Genomic DNA, 19,521 nt, shown 5'->3' on the forward strand with positions numbered 1-19,521 from the left:
AGATACACAGCATGGAATCAGGCCCTTCAGACCAACTCGTCCATGCCAACCAGATAGCCTAAATAAATCTAGTCCCATTTGCCAGCATTTGGCCCATAACCCTCTAAACCCCTCCTATTCATATACTATCCAGATGTCTTTTTAATGTTTAATTGTACCAGCCTCACCAGTTCCTCTGGCAGCTTATTCCACACATGTACCACCTTCTGCATGAAAACTTTACCCCTTAGGTCCCTTTTCAATCTTTCCCCTCTCATCCTAAATCTATGCCCTCTAGATTTGGACTCCCTCAACCTAAGGAAAAGGTCTTGTCTATTTACCCTATCCAGGTCCCTCATGATTTTATAAACCTCTAGAAGATCACCCCTCAGCCTCCGATGCACCAGGGAAAACAGCCCTGGTCTATTGAGCCTCTCCCTAAAGCACAAACCCTCCAACCCTGGCAACAGCCATATGAATTTTTCTGAATCCATTCACATTTCACAACATCTTTCCAATAACAGGGAGACTTAGAATTGCATGCAGTATTCCAACAGTGGCCAAACCAATGTCCTGTATAGCTGCAACATGACCTCCCAACTCCTATACTCAATGCACTGACCGATAAAGGAAAGCATACCAAATGCTTTCTTCACCATTTGTAAGGCTGGTTCATTTCATTTTCTGGCCAATGTTAAGTTTCAGGATGTTAAAGATTGGGGAAATCAGTGATGATCATGCCATTGAATGTCAGGGGCAACAGCTAAAATTCTTTACTTGTTACTCTACTTGATCATTGCATGGCACTTATGTACCATTAATATTACTTGCTATTTATCAGACCAATATGGACACAAAATGTATTAGTGTCTGAGGGGTCACAAATTGAGAGATACTGGCCACAATCAGCAAATATCCCCACATCTGACTTTATGGTGGAGAGAAGGTCATTCATGTAGTAGCTGTGGATGATTGGTTCTAGACCACAATGAGGAAATCCTCCAGTGGCGTTCTGAGGGTGTGATGATTTACTGCCAGTGATCACTACCAGCTTCCTTTATGCTGGAATGGATCCAGCCAACATTTTGCCACTCTGACCTTCAATTCCCATTGACTCCAGTTTTGCTCAGGCTCCTTGATGTCAAGAGCAGTCAGTCAGTCTCCCCCCTCACTTATGGAGAGCAGCTCTTTTAACCACGTTTGAACCAAGGGTGTACTAAGAACTGGAGCCAACTGGCCCTGGTGAAACTAACAGCATTAGTGATATTGGAGAATCTTCAGAATGAGTGTTGGAGTTGTCAGGACTCACACCCTCTGTAATATCTGTAAATCGGGTTTTCAGCAATTTCTTGAAATTACATGTAGTGAATTGAATCAGTTGAAGTCTGGAATCTTTTGAAGGACTTTAGGAGAAGGATAGTATACTTTGCACATCCGGCTGAAGGTGCTTGCAAAACTTTCAGGTTCAACTTTGGCACCAACAGTCCGTCCTGTTCCACCTACATTGATGGTCTGGTCAAGAAAGCTCAGTAATGCCTCTACTTCTTCAGGAGACTATGGACGTGCTGAATTTTCTCAATGATTCAATTTTTATAGATGCACCACGAAAATCATTCAATCCAGATCCAATACTTGGTATGGCAACTGCTCTGCCCAGGACCATAAGAAACTAGAGTGTTGTGAACACAGCCCAGTCCATTATACAAGCCAACCTTCCATCCATGGATTCCATCTATACAGCCAACATAATCAAAGACCCCTGTCACCCTGGTTATAATCTCTTCCAACGTCTTCCATCCAGAAGATATAAAAGCTTAAACAGACATACCAACAGATTCAAGAATAGCATTTTTCCCGGTGTTATCAGACTTCTGAATGGACCTCTCAAATTTGAAAATTTACACGTTGATCTATTTGTGCACCTTCTCCGCAGCCATAACGTTGTATTCTTCACCCTGTTCTACTGAGAGTGTACTTTATAAGGTATGATCTGCCAGTACTACACGCAAAACAAAACCTTTTCACTATATCTTGGTATATATGACAATAATAAATCAAAATGTCTGGAATCCAAGTAATGGTAGCAGATTTTCTTCCCTATATGAAAAGGACATTTGTGCACCAGATGGTGTTTAATTTTTTTTAAAATTAGCAATGGTTATATGGTTGTCACTAGGCTAATTTATAATTGCACATTTTATACTGAATTCAAACTTCACCACCTGCCATCATGGGATTCAAACCAATGTTCCCAGAACATTAGCCAGAGTCTCTGGAGTACTAATCCCTTTTTCTTGATTAATCTTATGTGCAAAATTTAGACTTATTAATCCTTACAGAATCATAGAATATATACAACAAAGTAGTACATTTGGCAACATTATGTCCATGTCAGCACCCTGTGAGAACATCTCAGGAAAATTGCCTCACCATTTCTCTGAAGCTTTGCCACATGTATCATCTTCAAATCATTATCCACAATTCCCTTACAAAAAAAAACAAATGAATCCACCAAGCACTCTCAGGCAACATATTCTTTGTTTGAAACACTTGCTGTTGAAAACTGATTTTTCCTCATGTCAATCTCTGTTCTTTTATCTTGAAATTAGTTTTCTTGGATTCTCAAGCCAGCTGTGGAACGATATCTTCCCATCAACTTTGTCCACTCAATTTTCAATACCTACCTCAATTTCCTTTCAAATCTTTGAAATCTCTATCAACCTAACTGAAGTCCATCCCCATGGAATAATTAAAGACCTTGGTTTCATCACAATTAGTGTTGAAATACTATACTATTACCTTTTATCACCACTGAACTGAAAATAAACCAATCAAGGTTACAGTTATAAATTTACCTCCAATCTCAAAACTTGCCTTGATTCTGACTTTGTTCATGCTCATAGGTTCCAAGGGCATTCTGTGTTGTTAATTGCTCCTTTGCGCCATTCAAACGCTGTTGTAGCTCTTCTGCTGTAATTTCACCTGGAGCAACCATAAAACAAAAAGCATTGAACATATTAATTTTAAAAGAACACAATCCTCAAAATCAGAAACAACAACAGCAATTGCTGGGAAAACTGAGAACCATTCTGAAGAAGGGTCACTGGACCCAAAATATTAACTCTGCTTTCCCTCCACAGATGCTGCTTGACCTGTTCACATACGCATGTTCTTCTAATACAGAAGCTCGATATAATATCAAAGTTAGATTTTGGCTCAGCTTGCACAGACACTGCAAACTTTCAAACTAAACATTTGCAATGCTATTACATTCCTATTTAAGCTACTTCAGTTCACTTGGCAGTGAGGGGTAAAACCGTAGATATTAAATTGAGATAAAGTTAGAGGCTCCACCAATAACTGTGGTGATTAATGTATTAATTTGACAGACCTTGAAGAATGTAACAAAAGCTTAGAAATTAGAGATCTAACAACAGTGCTGTAATTGATTTCTGAAACTTTCTTCTTATTGAATTCTAAACACTTGTAGAGCAAACACACGAGTTTTTTTATACCGCTAGTATTTTTCAGCTCCCGGATTTCAGCCACAATTGTTGTTCAGGAGAAAGCTGTACTTATAAGACCTTTTCGGTCAGACTGCACCCTGCATATATTGCCTGAACTGCTGAATAGTTTTATTTCTAAGTTCTTCTGTCATAGGATGCTTCTTTTCACCCATGCTTCCGGTATTTAAAGATTTCTTTAGATGCATATCAAAGAACTTCAGACAACCCACACCTCACTCAGATTCAATAGGTACCAAAACTCCCCTTAAGCCAACCAATATAGAAATACAAAATCAAACAAAGCTGATCCTTTGACTTTAGAATCCAAGTTTCCAAATAGTCACAATATATCATGAACTTTCATCACATAACTGCTGCAGGAAGAAGCTTTGATTCATTAAAAATTCAGCAATGCTGTGATCTCACTCAATAACATACAAGAGCAGATCAGATAAAATTAGGTATCTGCTGAACATTAACTTAGAAAAGGTGGAGAAACAAAATATTTTAGATATAAACAGCTAGCAATGACAAGTAGAACAAGTCCCGTTTAAGAAAATATTCAGTGGCAGAATGGCCTAGTTTATGTGCAAGAATTGAATATTTTGAGTAGCCCAAGACATAGTCTGTATGTTCACTTGAAATATATTTGCTGTTAGCTCAGTTGGATGGACAGCTGGTTTGTGATGCAGAGTGATGTAGGCAAAATGATTTCAATTCCTACACTTGAGATTATTATGAAGATTCCACCTTTTCAAGGTCACCCCTTGTATGAAGTGTTGTGATTCTCAGGTTAAGATCACCCAGCAACAGTCATCTCTCTCACTTCCACTCTAATGAGAATGTAGTCCTATGGTCCTCTGGGACTATGGCAACTTTACCATATATTGTTGAGTACGTTAATCTGAAGTTAAACATTTAGACAGCAGCTAAGATACTATTTCCCATATTGCTCAAAATGGGCAGATTGTAGAAAATTTCTCACTGAATTATGGAGCAAGCTCAAGGAGCTGAATAGCCTACTTCTGTTCCTATGTTCCTGAATGAGCAGCACAACCAGATGCCCGTTTGGACAATAAAATAGATGTCCCCGCAATCATGACCCAGAAGGTTGTCCTATACACGGGAACCTCGATTATCCGAAGGTGATGGGTGGGCACTATTTTGTTCGGATAATTGATTATTCGGTTAAATCGATTAAATGCCTTTCCTTAGGGGCTTGAAGTCTGCTCCTTGTTCAGGAGACTAGCAGCAGCACACAGCATGCAAGGCCCCACCCCCCGACCCCATGCAACACCACCCCTAGCCACCAACCTCCGTCCACAACCCCATCCAACACCGCTTCCCCCGCCCCAATCCCATGTAACACCACACCTCACTCCCAACACCACTCCCCCGCTACCAACCCCGTCCACCTGCCCCCAAACCCATGCAACACTATCCCCCACCTCCGACCCCGTGCACCACCCCCCAACCCCATGCCACACTGACCTTGTGCAACACTATCCCCCACCCCATGTAACACCAACCCCCCCCACCCCTTCTCTGGGGCAGCTGGACTGTGCACCAAAATCAAGACTACTGCTGCTTTTGTGAGGCAAGTCTACACACACACACACAACCTTTTACTACAACTTTTTGACAAGTTCCACGTTTGCCCTGTACAGGACAATGTTGGAGAGATTATCTGGGGATGGGGGTTTAGGATTCACCCCTGTGTGGAACTCCAGGGAAAGTGTGGGGAGAGAGAGAGTGGGCAGGCAGTCAGTCATTTGGAGATGGTGCCTGGTTAATCACTGTGAACAAGAGATGTGATCACTGTTGGAAACATGGTCTTTGATGTAACGTTTCCATCGTGACCTGGAGATTCCCTTTGGATAATCCGATTTTCGGACAATCATATTCGGATAATTGAGGTTCCCCTATATAGGGTGCTAAAGTAAATTGGGTCTACACTGTCTGGAGATCAGAAGAATGATAGATGATTTCATTGAAATATGCACATTCAGAAGCAATTTGACAGATAGATAGATAGATACCAGTTGCTAGCTGGGGAATCAAGAACTCAAGGGTACAGACCTGTGACGAGGTGATAGTCATTAAAGTCTAAGAACAAATGGCTTCACTCAAAGGATTATTAAATCTTTGAAACATGTCAACTGTCTGGATGGTATGTAGATTGTTGGTCTCTCAGGAAACCAAGGGACGATGAAAACAGGTAAAAGTGTGAATTTAAGCCATAGATCAGCCATTGCATCAAACAAAAGGAGCAGGCTTAATGGGCAATATTGCCTGCTCCTATCTCATGCAGCTCTCATACTGATATGGTGGAAAATGTATAAAATATATCACCTTTTCTCATACTCCTGCTCACCCCATGCCCCAACCCCAACATTGTTAAAAGTAGCAAATATACTGTACATGAATGATGAATTTTTGAAATAGTTTTAAAATCTTTTCAAACTAGTAAACCAATACAAGAACAACGGGTGTATTTGATGAAAGCATCAGTTTTTATAACATTTTTGGCTCCAGTGTGCTAGGTATTATTCTTGTTCCAATTATTTTTTTGAGGGAGAGGCACTATTCTATCGATTTGGTCTAAATTGTTTTGTTCTGTTTAGCTGCGTGTACAACTCCTTTTATATTGCATTATTTCACATGATGTTCCTGTTATCAAATAAACTGGGCCCATAATAATGGGAATTTCAGTTTATACAAGCAGTTCACTTAGCTTTCATTTTTCTTTTGTGAGCTAAATTTAAACAAAAATCAATAACGAGAAAAATCTAATCAAGCAGAATATGGGCACATAAACTCCAGCAAATATAAAATAGTGCTATGTGTGTGCAAGCACGTGTTCTTACTCAGTGGGATTTTTTGGTGGTGGGGGGGGGGGGGGTGTTTGGGGGTAGGAGAGAAGAGTGGTGGTAGCGGGCAAAGAGAGACCTGACAGGAACACCTACTCTATTTTGCCAGTGTGAGCTGTTATTTGACAACATTTTTTGACGTGCACATTGTTGTTATAAAGTTTTAGGCGTGTACTGTACCTTTGAGAGTGAAAGCTGGCAAGGACTTAACAAGCACAGAGTGTGCTGAAAAATATAAAAATGCAACATTTGGCTGGGAAACAAACAGCTGAGCTGTTGCTATGGTACACAACAAATTCGAATTTGACCAGTTTAAATTATGCCCCCAGAAACTAAAATCCAATCAAATTTGAATTTTACTGTTTTGACGACAAGATGCAATGTTTTGGGGTATCCCAGAAAAGTCTATTTAGGAAGATAGAGGAGAATTGACACAGCTGACTGGTTTTGAAATTTTTTTTTAAAACTTACAATGGTTGGGGGGGGGGGGGGTTTAATTCGGATCAGTCTATTGTTGTAGAGTGGGAGGTAGACAAATCATTAAAGACAAAGGGACATTTGCCATACAGATAGTTGTTTAGATTACTTACAGTGTGGAAACAGGCCCTTTGGCCAAACAAGTCCACACTGACCCGCTGAAGCGCAACCCACCCAGACCCATTCCCTATATTTACCCCTTCACCTAATACTACACAATTTAGCATGGCCAATTCACCTAAGCTGCACATTTTTGGACTGTGTAGAAACAGGCCCTTCGGCCCAACCAGTCCACACCGACCCTCCGAAGAGCAACCAACCCAGACCCATTTCCCTCTGATTAATGCACCTAGCACTATGGGCAATTTAGCATGGCCAATTCACCTGGCCTGCACATCTTTGGACTATGGGAGGAAACCGGAGCACCCGGAGAAAGCCCATGCAGACACGGGGAGAATGTGCCAACTCCACACAGACAGTCGCCAGAGGCTGGAATCGAACCTGGGACCCTGGTGCTGTGAGGCAGCAGTGCTAACCACTGAGCCACGAGAGATGAGCTTTAGTGTGTCTCTGGCTTAAATTAGCAAAAGGGTATACCCCATGTCATAACAACATTCTCTCATGCCATCCACAGGTTCTCTTTTATCCGCTTTACTTGTACGTCCTTAAAGGACGCCACTAAGTTAGTCAAACATTACTTTGCGTTCATAAAACCACATGGACCCTGCAAACTGCATTAAGATTTCCGAAGTACCTTACTATAATCTACAAGAGGTGAGTATTTTCTCTATGATATGCAGGCTGAACACCTGTAGTATCCCCGCTTTTGATCTCTTTCTTTTCTTGAACTGAGGAGTTACATGCTTTCTTTCCTCAACTCTGGAAAGGTCCCATCAGATAAGGGAATTTTATAAAACTAAAACAAATGCCTTTTCAGCAGTCACTTCCAAGACCACCCTAAGATCAAGTCATCAGGGCCAAGGAACTTGTCAAATATTGTAACAATAAATTTTTCAGTGCTCTTTCCCTGGTGATTTTATTTGTTTTTAAATTCCTCACTTCATTTTTCCTCATGATTCACTATTATATCTGAAATATTATTTGCATCCTCTACAGTGAAGACAGACGCAAAATCAGTTCATTTCATACATCATTATTAGTAGATTTTCCATGAATTCTTCACACACAAGGACCAAAGCTCATTTTGCTGAATCTTTTCCTTTGAAATACCTGAAGAAACACTGTTTCCCCAGGTTATTAATTTTTTGGTCATTCTTTGCTGTTTATATTTTGTCCAATCTTCTGACATGTCACTCATCATTGTGGTTAAGCGTACGTTTTCTTTTAGTTCATATCATCTTCAACTTCCTTAGTTAGATATGAATGGTGAGTTCTTCTGAGAAATTCTCATTGGAATGCATTTTTTCATAAGATTCTGAAATATCTCATTAAAACATTTTCCACTGTATTTCTATCAGTCTTTCACCTTGCTTCCCCGTTCATTTTAGCAAGCTTTATTCACACAAAATTATTTTTCCTCAAGCTTAAACACTAGTGTTACATCCACTAGTGTTACACCAACATTTTTGATTTTTTAAAAATTAATTCCTAAGTTGTAACTTGTTTCTTTCCATCTTGCATGTTGGTGTATGCAAGAGAATAAATGTGTGTGTGCATGCACGCGCGCATGCTAAAGATGAACAAGATAGCATTGAAGTAGGGCTCCTGGAGCTTGTCTGCTCCGATTGCTTTTCTTTTATTTCCTCCCTTTTCTGGTTTCTCTTCCTCTATACTTTTAACTTATCTCTTGAACCGAGCTCGGCAAGAGTCCAGCATAGTGGAAATTGGGCCCATCACGGACCTCAAGTGAGTGCTGATTTGCTTTTCCAGGACAAGCACAGTACTTGGCATCAGAATTGGAAGTGAGGTAGGCCCAGCAATGAAAGATGCCACCTGAGGATCAGCGACCTTGTCACTGATTGGGTCTGACGCCGGAGGCAAATCAGTAGAGAAAAGGCATCACAATGACATCGATGAGATGGGTCCAGCAGTGAGAGACATGGCTCTGACGTTAGTTGATCTGGTGCAGATGGCTATGGAGGACTAATTGGCCCAGCGATAAAATATGGTGCCTGAGGATTGGCAACTTAAGACGTTGGTTGGGTTTGGTGTAATGGCAAAGCAGGAGGAAGGATGGCACTCCAGACATCATTGATGATGATAAGCTGGCTCAGAACTGATGGACTCTTTCAGCTATATATTTTGTTCCCCCTTATTCTTAAATTATTCAAAATGGTGCTGAATTATGATAACGAATGAAAGATTTCCATTGTATCTTAATGCATTCTTACTGTAAAATACGCATGACAAGAAATCATTCATTGACATGAATGAAGAACCCAAAGCAATTCCCTGAATTTTAAACTGTTGCTCATTAAACCTATGATTTCAACTTAAAAAGGATGTTGCTGTGCTTTATTTAAGAAAAATTGATACTCAAAAGCCATGGTTCAGGGAAAATCCTTTGGCCTACCTAAGTAAGAGACCAATGTAAAAAGGCAAAGGAATAAATCAAACAATATTTAGCTGTCTTAGGTTCAAGAGGGGAAAATAAATCAATTTGAATTCATCCTCATTTCCCCTTTGTCCATGATCATATCATGAGACAGTCTTGATTGTATCAGACAGCACTTACCATTTTTGAAATGTATTTGCATTATTTCTTTGAGGGTTACTCACAAAGTTGTAAAGCATAACTCAAAACAGTTACAAAAAGTTTCTTCACACCATACTGTTTTGACACTTTAAAATGAACTTTCTTCCCTACTTTTATTTTAAAACCCTCTTGTTTCTCCAAGAAATTCTGTAACCTCACCTGGAGTGCCAAGAAGATTGCTGTCTCTCATAAGTCGGTAGTCTTCCTCACTCAGGTCATTGATAAACTGGTAATATGCTTCCTCTCGACTCAGACGCTCCAACTGTCGACTGCGTTCATCTTCGCTGTGGTTTAAGTTTTCTGTGGGAGACTGCTGATCTCCTCTACGATTGGCATGATTAGGAGGGTCCATGGTGCTAGGGATTCCAACCAACTGTGAAGTAACAAATCAGGCCACATTACATCTCACAAAAAGGTAATCATTTTCCTAAGCAGGGTACTCCATACACATTCCTCATTTATCAAAGTAATATATGAAAATGGATCAGATGTATGCAGTCTCCAGATTTTATATATTCAGAGTTGCCACACAGAAAAAAAATCTTTCTGCATGTCTACAGTAAAAAACTGACATGTTCTTTAATTGATTAGTGTATTGTAGTTTCTAATTAAAATGGATATCTTAATATAGATTTACTTTTATTGTTAGCTACTTTTATGGATATATTATTCTGACATTTAAAGTAAACTTACCTTCACAATGAATTCATGCTTTACAAATTTAACCTCTCGAGTCAAGTGCTGCAGAATATAGCCAAAATATTGAAAATAAAAGTGGTAGGTAAGCAATCCCACAGCATCAGCAAGTACTTAAACAAACCTTCTGATCAAACGCCTTCCAAAAAGAATGTTTCAGCTAGTTAAGTTAGAAAATTTCCCAGGGAAGGGAAAATATCAGAGAAACATTGAATGATAAAGGAATGAAAGGCCATTCAGCCAATCAAGCTTATTCTGTCTTTCAATGTCATGGCTGATCACTCAACTCAGTACCTTACTCCAATTTCTCCTCATGACCTTGGATCTCTTTAGTCTTGAGAACAATATCTAACATCTTGTTGAAATCATTTAACATTCCAGCCTCAGTCACTTCCTGTGGCATTGAATTGGACAAGTTCACCATTTCCTGGGTGAAGACATTCCTCCTCATCTCAGTCCTAAATGATTGCCCCATATCCTCAGACTATGACTTCTGACTTTTGAAGTCATTAGGAGTCTCTCATTCATCTAAACTCCAGTGAATATAGACCTAACTGATCCGGGTTCTCTTTCTAAGTCAGGCCTGCTATCCCAGGAATCAATCTGGTAAACTTTTATTGTACTCTCTCCATAGCTAGAACATTCTTCCTCTGAGGTAGAGACCAAAACTGCACTCTAGCTGTGGTCTTACCAATGCCCTGTACAGCTGCAGCTTTACATCTCTGCCCTTGCAATTGAAACCTCTTGTTATGAAGACCAACATATTACTATTTGCCTTCTTCACTGTCTTCTGAACTTATGTCTATTTGTAGTGGCTGGTGTACAAAAATACCCATGTCAAACACCTCCCTTTCACAATCTGTTGCCTTGCTAATAATTTGCCTTTTTTGTTTTCTGCCAAAATGGATGACCTCACATTTATCCACATTATACTTCATCTGTCATGCATTTGCCCATCCCTCAACTTATCCAGATCAGACTGAAGCAACCCTAAATTCTCCTCACAGCTCACCTCCCCAACCAATTTTATCATCTGAAAATAGAGATTTTACATTAGCTTCCTCATCAAAATCATTAATATACATTGAGAATTGCTGGGGTCCAAGTATGATCCCGCAGTATCCCACTAGGAACTTCTTGCCTTGCAGAAGATCTGGCTTATTCCTAAACTTTTTGTTTCCTACCTGCCAATCCAGTTCTGTATCAACATTAGTACACTACCCCCAACCCCATGTACATTCTCCCCATGTCTGATTGAGTATCTTTGAGGTGCTGAAGTTTCACCAATAGTCCAAAGATATGCAGGTGAGGTAGACTGGCCATGTTAAATTCCTCACAATGTTTAGGGATGTTCAGGCTATGTGGGTTAGCCATGGGAAATGCAGGGTTACAGGGATATGATAGGGTAGGAGGGTGGAATGCTCTTCATAGGGGCAGTGTGGACTCAATGAGTCTAATAGCCTGGTTCCACACTATAGGGGGTATTCTGTGATTTGGGACATAGTCCAAAGCCTTCTGAAAGTCTAAGCAAATCATATCCACTGGTTCCCGCTCATCAACTCTACTAGTAACATCCTTGAAAAATTTCAGTACTTCTGTCAGGCAGGATTTCCCTTTCTTAAATCCATGCTGATTCTGTCCAATTCTGTCACTGCTATCTCAATGCTCTGCTATTAAGTATTTTATATTGGATTACTGCATTTTCTCCACTACCAATGACAGGCTAACCAGTCTTCAATTCCCTGTTTTCTCTCTACTTCCTTTCCCCCTCCCCCCAAAGTATTGGGGTTACATTAGCTACTCTCCAATCCATTAGAATATCCCAGAGTCTAGCATCTTGAAAGATGACGGTCAGTAGATTTCATTTTAGGGCCACATCTTTAAGCACTCTAGGATAGAGAGGATTAGTCCCTGTGCATTTGATTGGCCTTTCATCCCATCAATTTCCTCAATGCTGCTTTCCAAATAATACTGATATCCTTCAGTTCCTCTGTCATGAGAACTTGTGTTCCACAATCTTATTCTCCCATTCTGCCCTACTCCCTCACTTCCCACTCCAGAATGCCATGTAGCCACTCCACACTGTCCTTGACCCAAGCACCCAGGGGGCAATATACCTGCCTGGAATTTCATTTTTGGCACAGAAATGTCTAGCTGTTGCTATGAGGTTTGAATCACCTATTACTTCGCACATTTACTCAGTCTACCATGCAGTACAGCCAAGTGATGTGTCATGAATTTGGCTGTTGTTATTTTCCTCAGATAGCATTCCTCCCAAAGTAGTCAAAGTGGTTAATTTGTTTTGCAGGGAACTAGCCAAAAGGTGACTCCTACACTACCTGCTTCGTCCTCTTGCTCTGCCTGATGGATCATCTACAGTTTGTCCGCCTGATTTACTGTTTAGTTATCACTGCACTAAACTTGTGTTTCTAATCAAGTGATGATAACATACAGCTGATTTGTGATGAATCCAACAACCAAATATTTTTCAATGTTCATTTTGTCTTCTATTGAGCAACATATTGGGTCACTTCAGTGAGATAACAGAGATTGTCTGCTGCCTCCGAACTGTGGCCCAACACAGTCAACTTTTTCTTGGCAGGAAGATGGGACAAGTAAACACTCAAGATCCTGAGGGATTTTGACAAAGTGGATGCGAAAAGGAAGTTTCCACTTGTGGGAGTAGAGGTCATGGTTTAAAAATAACCAAGAACTGAAAGGCTTCTAATCCCTCCCCATTTTCTAAGTCGTCGTCTCTAAACCAGTGATCAAAAGATTGAACAATTCATGTGTCAACCACTCTGTGCATTCAGAAAAGAACTGAGGAGATTGAAGATCAGAGGAGCTTGGAAGAAGTGAAAGAGACACTCATTGATTCCTGTGGGTTGGTGCTCCTGAATTGTGTTTCTTCATTATTTTTCCTCCACCGATAATATCCAGATATGTTTGTTTGTTTGTTTATTTACATCTGCAAGTGGTTGGGGGGTTTAAGAGGAGGGTTCAAGTTGATAATTCATATTTGTATTTACCTATGATTATAACTGACTGGTCATAAGTACTAATTGATGTTTTGGGGAGGTGATAGCCTATTGATATTATCAATTGACTGTTAATCCAGAGACCCAGGTAATATTCTGGGGATCTGGATTTGAATGCTGCCCCAGTAGATGGTGGAATTTGAAATCAACAGCCATCTGGAATGAAGAGTCCAAAGATGACCATGAATCCATCACTGATTGTTGAAAAAAATCCATCTCGTTAACTAATGCCCGTTAGGGAAGGTAACTGCCATCCTTACCTGGTCTGGCCTATGTGTGGCTTCAGACCCACAGCAATGTGACTTTCTGGGCAATTAGAAATGAGTAGTAAATATTAGTCTAGCCATTTTGGAAAGGCAAATCAGGGCAGGGCTTATACACTTAACGGTAAAGGTCCTGGGGTGTGTTGCCAAACAAAGAGACCTTGGTGTGAAAGTTCATGGTTCCTTGAAAGTGGAGTTACAGGTAAACAGAAAAGTGACGGTGGCATTTGGTATACTTGCCTTTATTGGCTAGTCCATTGAGAATAGGAGTTAGGTGGTCACGTTGTGGCTGTACAGGACATTGGTTACGACACTATTAGAATACTGTGCGTAAGTCTCATCTCCCTGCAATAGGAAGGGTGCTGTGAAACTTGAAAGGGTTCAGAAAAGATTTACAAGGATGTTGCCAGAGTTGACGGATTCGAGCTATAGGGAGAGATTGGGGCTGTTTTCCCTGGAGTGTTGGAGGTTGAGTATAGAGGTTGAGAAAATTACGAGGGGCATGGATAGGATAAATAGACAAGGTCTATTCCCTGGGGCTAGCCAATGATACCTAAATCCCGCAGATGAGTAAAAATAATTAAAATGATGATTTTTGGGATCTCATTCATATTGAGTAACATTCAAATTTTCAAAATCTCTCTCCAATCATATTTGTCTGGTCCTTTCCATTCTAGTTCTCACTTGAACATTTCATTCACCTTGCATTATAACACACTCTGAAGTTATATTCACCACCTCCCTTGTCAACTATGGAATAGTGGTTTTGGTACTCACTGCAGTGCCTCCTTGTTGAAATGTACTGAGTCCATACCCTCAGGATTTTACTGTTAAAAGTCACCTTAGGTTCCATTGCAGCTTCTCTTTCAGGCTTTGGTTCCATTTTTTAAAAATTAGAACACTTATTGCTCACCAAAAATCTTGCATTACAGTAATACAGATTAAGATTGATAAATGAGTTATCACTGATTTTGGAGACAGGATTTTTGAACTAGGGGTATGGAAGTTTTGTCATTAACTAGACAAGTTTTTCTGGAGCAAGAGAAAAAGAACAGCACATTCATTAAATACAAATCATGATCGATCAAGCTGGATTTCAGACAGGGAGCTAAATTGTCCAGTAATAATCTAGTTGGGATCATAAAATGAGGATCAGCTGTTTCCCCACAAGTATTAATCCACTTGATAAACCTCATTCTCTAATAGGATCTGCTGGTCACTAGATCTGCTTTCTAGTTTGACCATAACACATTGGAGAAAAGATGTTCTTTCAAACATCAAAGATACTGCTCCCTGAATTTTCATTCACTTTAAACAAGATCAAAAAAGAGAGGTTGGTGTCACCAGTAGCAACACACTATAGTTCTTGTGCATTCCTGTTATTTCCCAACAGATTTGCTCTATTACCACACGTGCATTTGTAGACCCTATAGAACAAGCCTAGCAGCATGATCATCGACTTCTGTTTTTCAATTCTTACTCAATGAATTCTATTTCTGCCCTCAAGGCCATCCCTTCTTTCAGGGAACACATATGTGGCAAAACTGGCTGTCTACTCAAAATAGTTGGTAAGCATGTGTTGTTAATTTCTTTGTACAAAATGATAAGAATTAATAAGAAAACATGTTGTAATGAAATATGGTTTGTTAAATTTTAAATTACCGAGAGCTAATGTAATTTTCTTTGCAAAAATGAATTTCAAGTAATTATTCCAAAAAGAAATGCATGTTTTTGTTTCAGTTTTGTGAACGATGCTCTCACTTTAAGATGTTATTTTGTCCTTGGTTTTTTTCAAGAGAGGTCATAAAGGCAAAGGTGTCGAAGGGTCTTCTTTGACAATGGAAGCGGAATGGCCAGTTTTCCAGTTCAGGATTTCTCTAGTTTATTTTAGCTATAGCAGTCTCAAAATGTGAGCGTCTAGGGGAGTTGCCAACTTCAGATAGAAATCTCTCTTGATCCCATTCCCTCCTGCCACTAAGAACGTGTGTTTGAATTTACCTTTTTGTTAAGGGATGTGTTTAAGGATGTTACTGCACTGCAGTAGTTAATTATAAACGTTACTGTAACGGGTTGGTTAAATTTTCCAATAGTTATTCTAAATTCCATTTTTTTTGTTCGTGTTTCTACTGTGGTATTTAAATAAATTCTGTTTTGCTTAAAGCTGAGTGGTTTGACCAGTTGCATCACAGCTGGAACATACACATCTGCTTTTAAAATAAGACAAAGGTTGGGTCTTGGCTTCCTTACAATATTTCCAGGGGATCTGGCCTGGTCCATAACCGTTTGATTTGACTAAGTCAGGTCTTATCACTTTGGCAAATCAATGCCCTAACAAGCTGAAGACCAAAGAAATGCTAGATTTTGACATCCTAGTAATCATATTCTGACAACAATGCACCATGGAAACAAAGTAATTTCTGTCTAATATGGCAAGCAGGTTCACCAGAACCAACTTTTTCGGCCAATGTGTTCAACCAATTAGCAAAATAAAACGGAGTTAACTCACTGGATTGTCGCAAGTATATAGGGAGACACTACCTCCACAAGGAGAAATATTTGCTCAACATCTACTTTGTCAACCCATTTTAGTATCTCTGATACCTCAATTAGATCTCTCGATTTTTCGAGTATAAGCCTAAACTGCTCAATCACTCCTGGAATTCCTCTGGAATCAATCTAGTGATTTTCTTTTAACTGCTTCCAATGTAATTATATCCTTCCTCAAGTAAGGGGACCAAAACTATACACAGTATTCCAGATGCAGTCTCACAAATGCCTTGTACAGTTGCAAACAACACTTGCCCTCTTTCATACTCAAATCCTGCAATTTCATTCCTAACAACAGTGGGGGTCTACCTACAGCACACTGACTGCAGCAGTCAAAAAAAGTAGTTCCCTACCTTCAAGGGCAAATCGGGATGGGGCAATATCCACATCCAATGAGAGAAAAATAAATTACTTGCTTCAACTGCATATCAGCCTTCTATGATTCATGCACAAGGACACCTTGACCCCTATGCACTGAAGGACTTCATTTATATTATCAGTTGTCTTATTATTCTTCTGACTAAAGTGATAATCACAACTATTAAACTCCAAATGTCATATTCTGGCCCATTCACCAAACATACCCATTTGTAAAGTCCTTATTGCTTCACTGCAACCTATTTTCCCATCTATTTTAGCCTTTTCTGCAAACTTGGCTGGAGTACCTTCTAACCCTGCATCCAAGTCATTAATATGGTTTGTAAATAGTTGGTTTCCTGGAGGTCCGCACTCTGGGGCATCCTCAATTACAGCTTGCTAACCAGAAAGAGACCCATTTATCTGGACTCTCTGCAGTCAGGCAGCATCTGACAAGCAGGATAATCAACTTTTTAGGCAAAAGCTCTTTATTAGGAATGATGATGAAGGGCTTTTGCCAGAAACATCCATTCTCTTGCTCCTCGGTTGCTGCCTGACCTGCTGTGCTTTTCCAGCACCACGCTAATCTTGATTCTAATCTCCAGCATCTGCAGTCCTCACTCTTGCCTTTCTGTTGGTTAGCCAATCCTCTCTCCAAGCTAATATATTACCCCTATCTTCATTTGATCTTGCCTTGTGTATTAACTTTGGGCACAGCATTTCAGCAAATAACAGCGCAATAACTGAGGACAGGAGCAGACAGTTCAGTACCCAAAGCCTGTTTTGGTCATTCAATACGACCACCACTGGTTTCATCTCAGCCTCAACACCACCTTTGGCTTGTTACCAATTTTTTTTTAAAAATCTATCTCCTCTTAAATTTAGTATCCCACAGTCCACTGCACTCAGTGATACTCAATTCAACAGATTTATTACCATTTGAGAGAAGTAAATCCTCACCTACCACCCCTTAGACTAAAACTATGGCCTCTCACTCTAGATTGCTCGGCCAGATGAAAAATCACTCTACATCTACTTAGTCTATTCCCTTTAGCATCTTAGATACCTCATTTTAGATCTACTCTTATTCTTGTGAACTCGAGCAAACATTGGCGCAAACTGCTCAAACCTCTCCTCATTAGACAACCCTTTCAGCTCTGGAATTAATATAGTGAATCTCTGTCTGAACTATCTTCAATGCAATTACATCCTTCCTCAAGTACAAGAATCAAAACTACACAGATATGGTCTCACCGATGCCTTGTATAATTGCAGCAAGACACCCCTACACAGTACTCAAATCATCTTGCCATGAGGGATAACATAGTTGCTTTCCTTACCACCTGTATGCTTCCATTAAGTGACTAGTTGCATGAGGATACCACTAGAACCTGTACAGCAGCCTAGAAACTTTGGGTTATTATAACCAAAGAATCCACTATCTGGGCTATCTTTAAGACCCAAGGATATCAGCAATCAGGTCCTGGCGATTTGTCTGCCTTCATACCAATAGTTTGGCCAGTACTTTTTCCCCCCATGTGATGACAATTAAGTTCCTCCTTTTCTACTCTGCATTCTGTCACAATTTGAATGGTACTAATGTCCTCCATCATGAAAAGAGAGGTAAATATTGATTGAACTTTTGCCGTATGTGTTCTCCACTATTCCTCTACCACATGCCTCAAAACTCTCCTCCTCTCAAAGGACAACTATTTGAGCTACTCTCTTCCTTTTTATAGAAGCTTTTGTTATCAGTTTTCATATTTTGCATTAGTTTTCTTGAAAGTTTAAAACTCAAAAGTTTCCCAATCTTCCAATTTGCCAGTGGCCTTTGTAATATGGCACGGCTGAGCTTTTGTCTTTATATTATCTTGAAACTCTTTGCTCAACTACAGATGATTTCTCTCTTACAATCTTTCTTACTCTCTGGAATGTATGTTTTAGTTGTGAAGAATTGAATATCCTCTTAAACATATGCCACTACTTCTACACTGTCCTATTTTTTATAGCCTTCCTGACCAGTCCACTAAGGCAAAATCTATCCTCATGCCGACATAAATACCTTCATCTCCAGAACACTAGTGTGGACGCCAGTTTTTCGCCTTCAAACTGAATTTGAAATTTAGCTAGAGTAGTTTTGGAGCACAGAAGGCTGAGGGGGACCTGAAAGAGATTTATAAGATTATGAGAGGCTTGTAGGGTGAATAGGAAGTAGCTGTTCCCCTTAGTGAAAAGGTTAATTATGGGGGGCATAATTTTAAAAGATGAAAGGCAAATAGTTTAGAGAGGATTCAAGGAAAAAAAAACAGTTCCACACGGACTGTGGTGGGAATCTGAAAGGGTAGTAGAGATGAAAAACTTAGAACTTGATAAAATAGCATTCATGACCATGGGCAGAGTGTCGGAAAGTGAGATCAGTGCAAAATTGATGGCATGTGCTGTAGGATTCTAAATCCAGAATAGACTGCTTCCTGATTCACTCCCCAAATTGTACATGCAAACAAACACAAAATCAATCTCTAACCCATAGAACAAACTCGCCAGTCTATAAAAACCTTAAAACCACCCATGATCATTACCGTATCTATCTTACGAGCCCAGTATTTTCTGTTGAGACTGTGTCCTACTCTGGAACTACTGTTTGGGGACCAATAGATTACTTCCACCAGGGATTTCTTTCCCTTGCATTTTTCTATTTCTACCCAGACTAATGCTATGTTTTGATCTCCATTGTCTAGATCATTTCTTACTACAGTACTGATCTTTTTCTTTACCTCAAAGGTACACCACCTCCTTTTCCTTCATGCATGTCCTTCCAAAACAGGAATACTCTTGGATATTCAGTTCTCAAGCTTGATTTCCCTGCAATCATATCTCAGTAATTCCCATCAAATCATATCCATTTATCTTTGTGCTGTTAGCTTATTAATTTTATTTTGAATACATTAATGCTATTGACCCTATGCCATTTAACTTGCGGCTTAGTCATCTTAAAAGATTACAAATGCCTTCTCGAAGACCAGACATATAGCATTTGTAGGACCCTGTTTACTCACTCCGCATATTACATAA

At 39.8% G+C, this 19,521-nt stretch overlaps 1 protein-coding gene across 4 annotated transcripts in view; it reads right to left on the bottom strand.

Moving 5' to 3' along the window:
• Positions 1-19,521, bottom strand: part of rnf6 (ring finger protein (C3H2C3 type) 6) — a 53,931-nt gene that overhangs the window by 7,046 nt on the left and 27,364 nt on the right. For all 4 annotated transcript variants that reach the window (XM_060826744.1, XM_060826741.1, XM_060826742.1 and 1 more), the window contains 2 exons: positions 9,708-9,921; positions 2,854-2,961 (listed from right to left, as the gene is read on the bottom strand). In XM_060826744.1, coding sequence (XP_060682727.1) covers positions 2,854-2,961; positions 9,708-9,900 — 301 coding nt within the window. In that variant the 5' untranslated portion in view covers positions 9,901-9,921. The remainder of the gene's footprint in view (positions 1-2,853; positions 2,962-9,707; positions 9,922-19,521) is intronic.

This window comes from Hemiscyllium ocellatum, chromosome 6, assembly GCF_020745735.1.
Source record: "Hemiscyllium ocellatum isolate sHemOce1 chromosome 6, sHemOce1.pat.X.cur, whole genome shotgun sequence".
NCBI lineage: Eukaryota > Metazoa > Chordata > Chondrichthyes > Orectolobiformes > Hemiscylliidae > Hemiscyllium > Hemiscyllium ocellatum.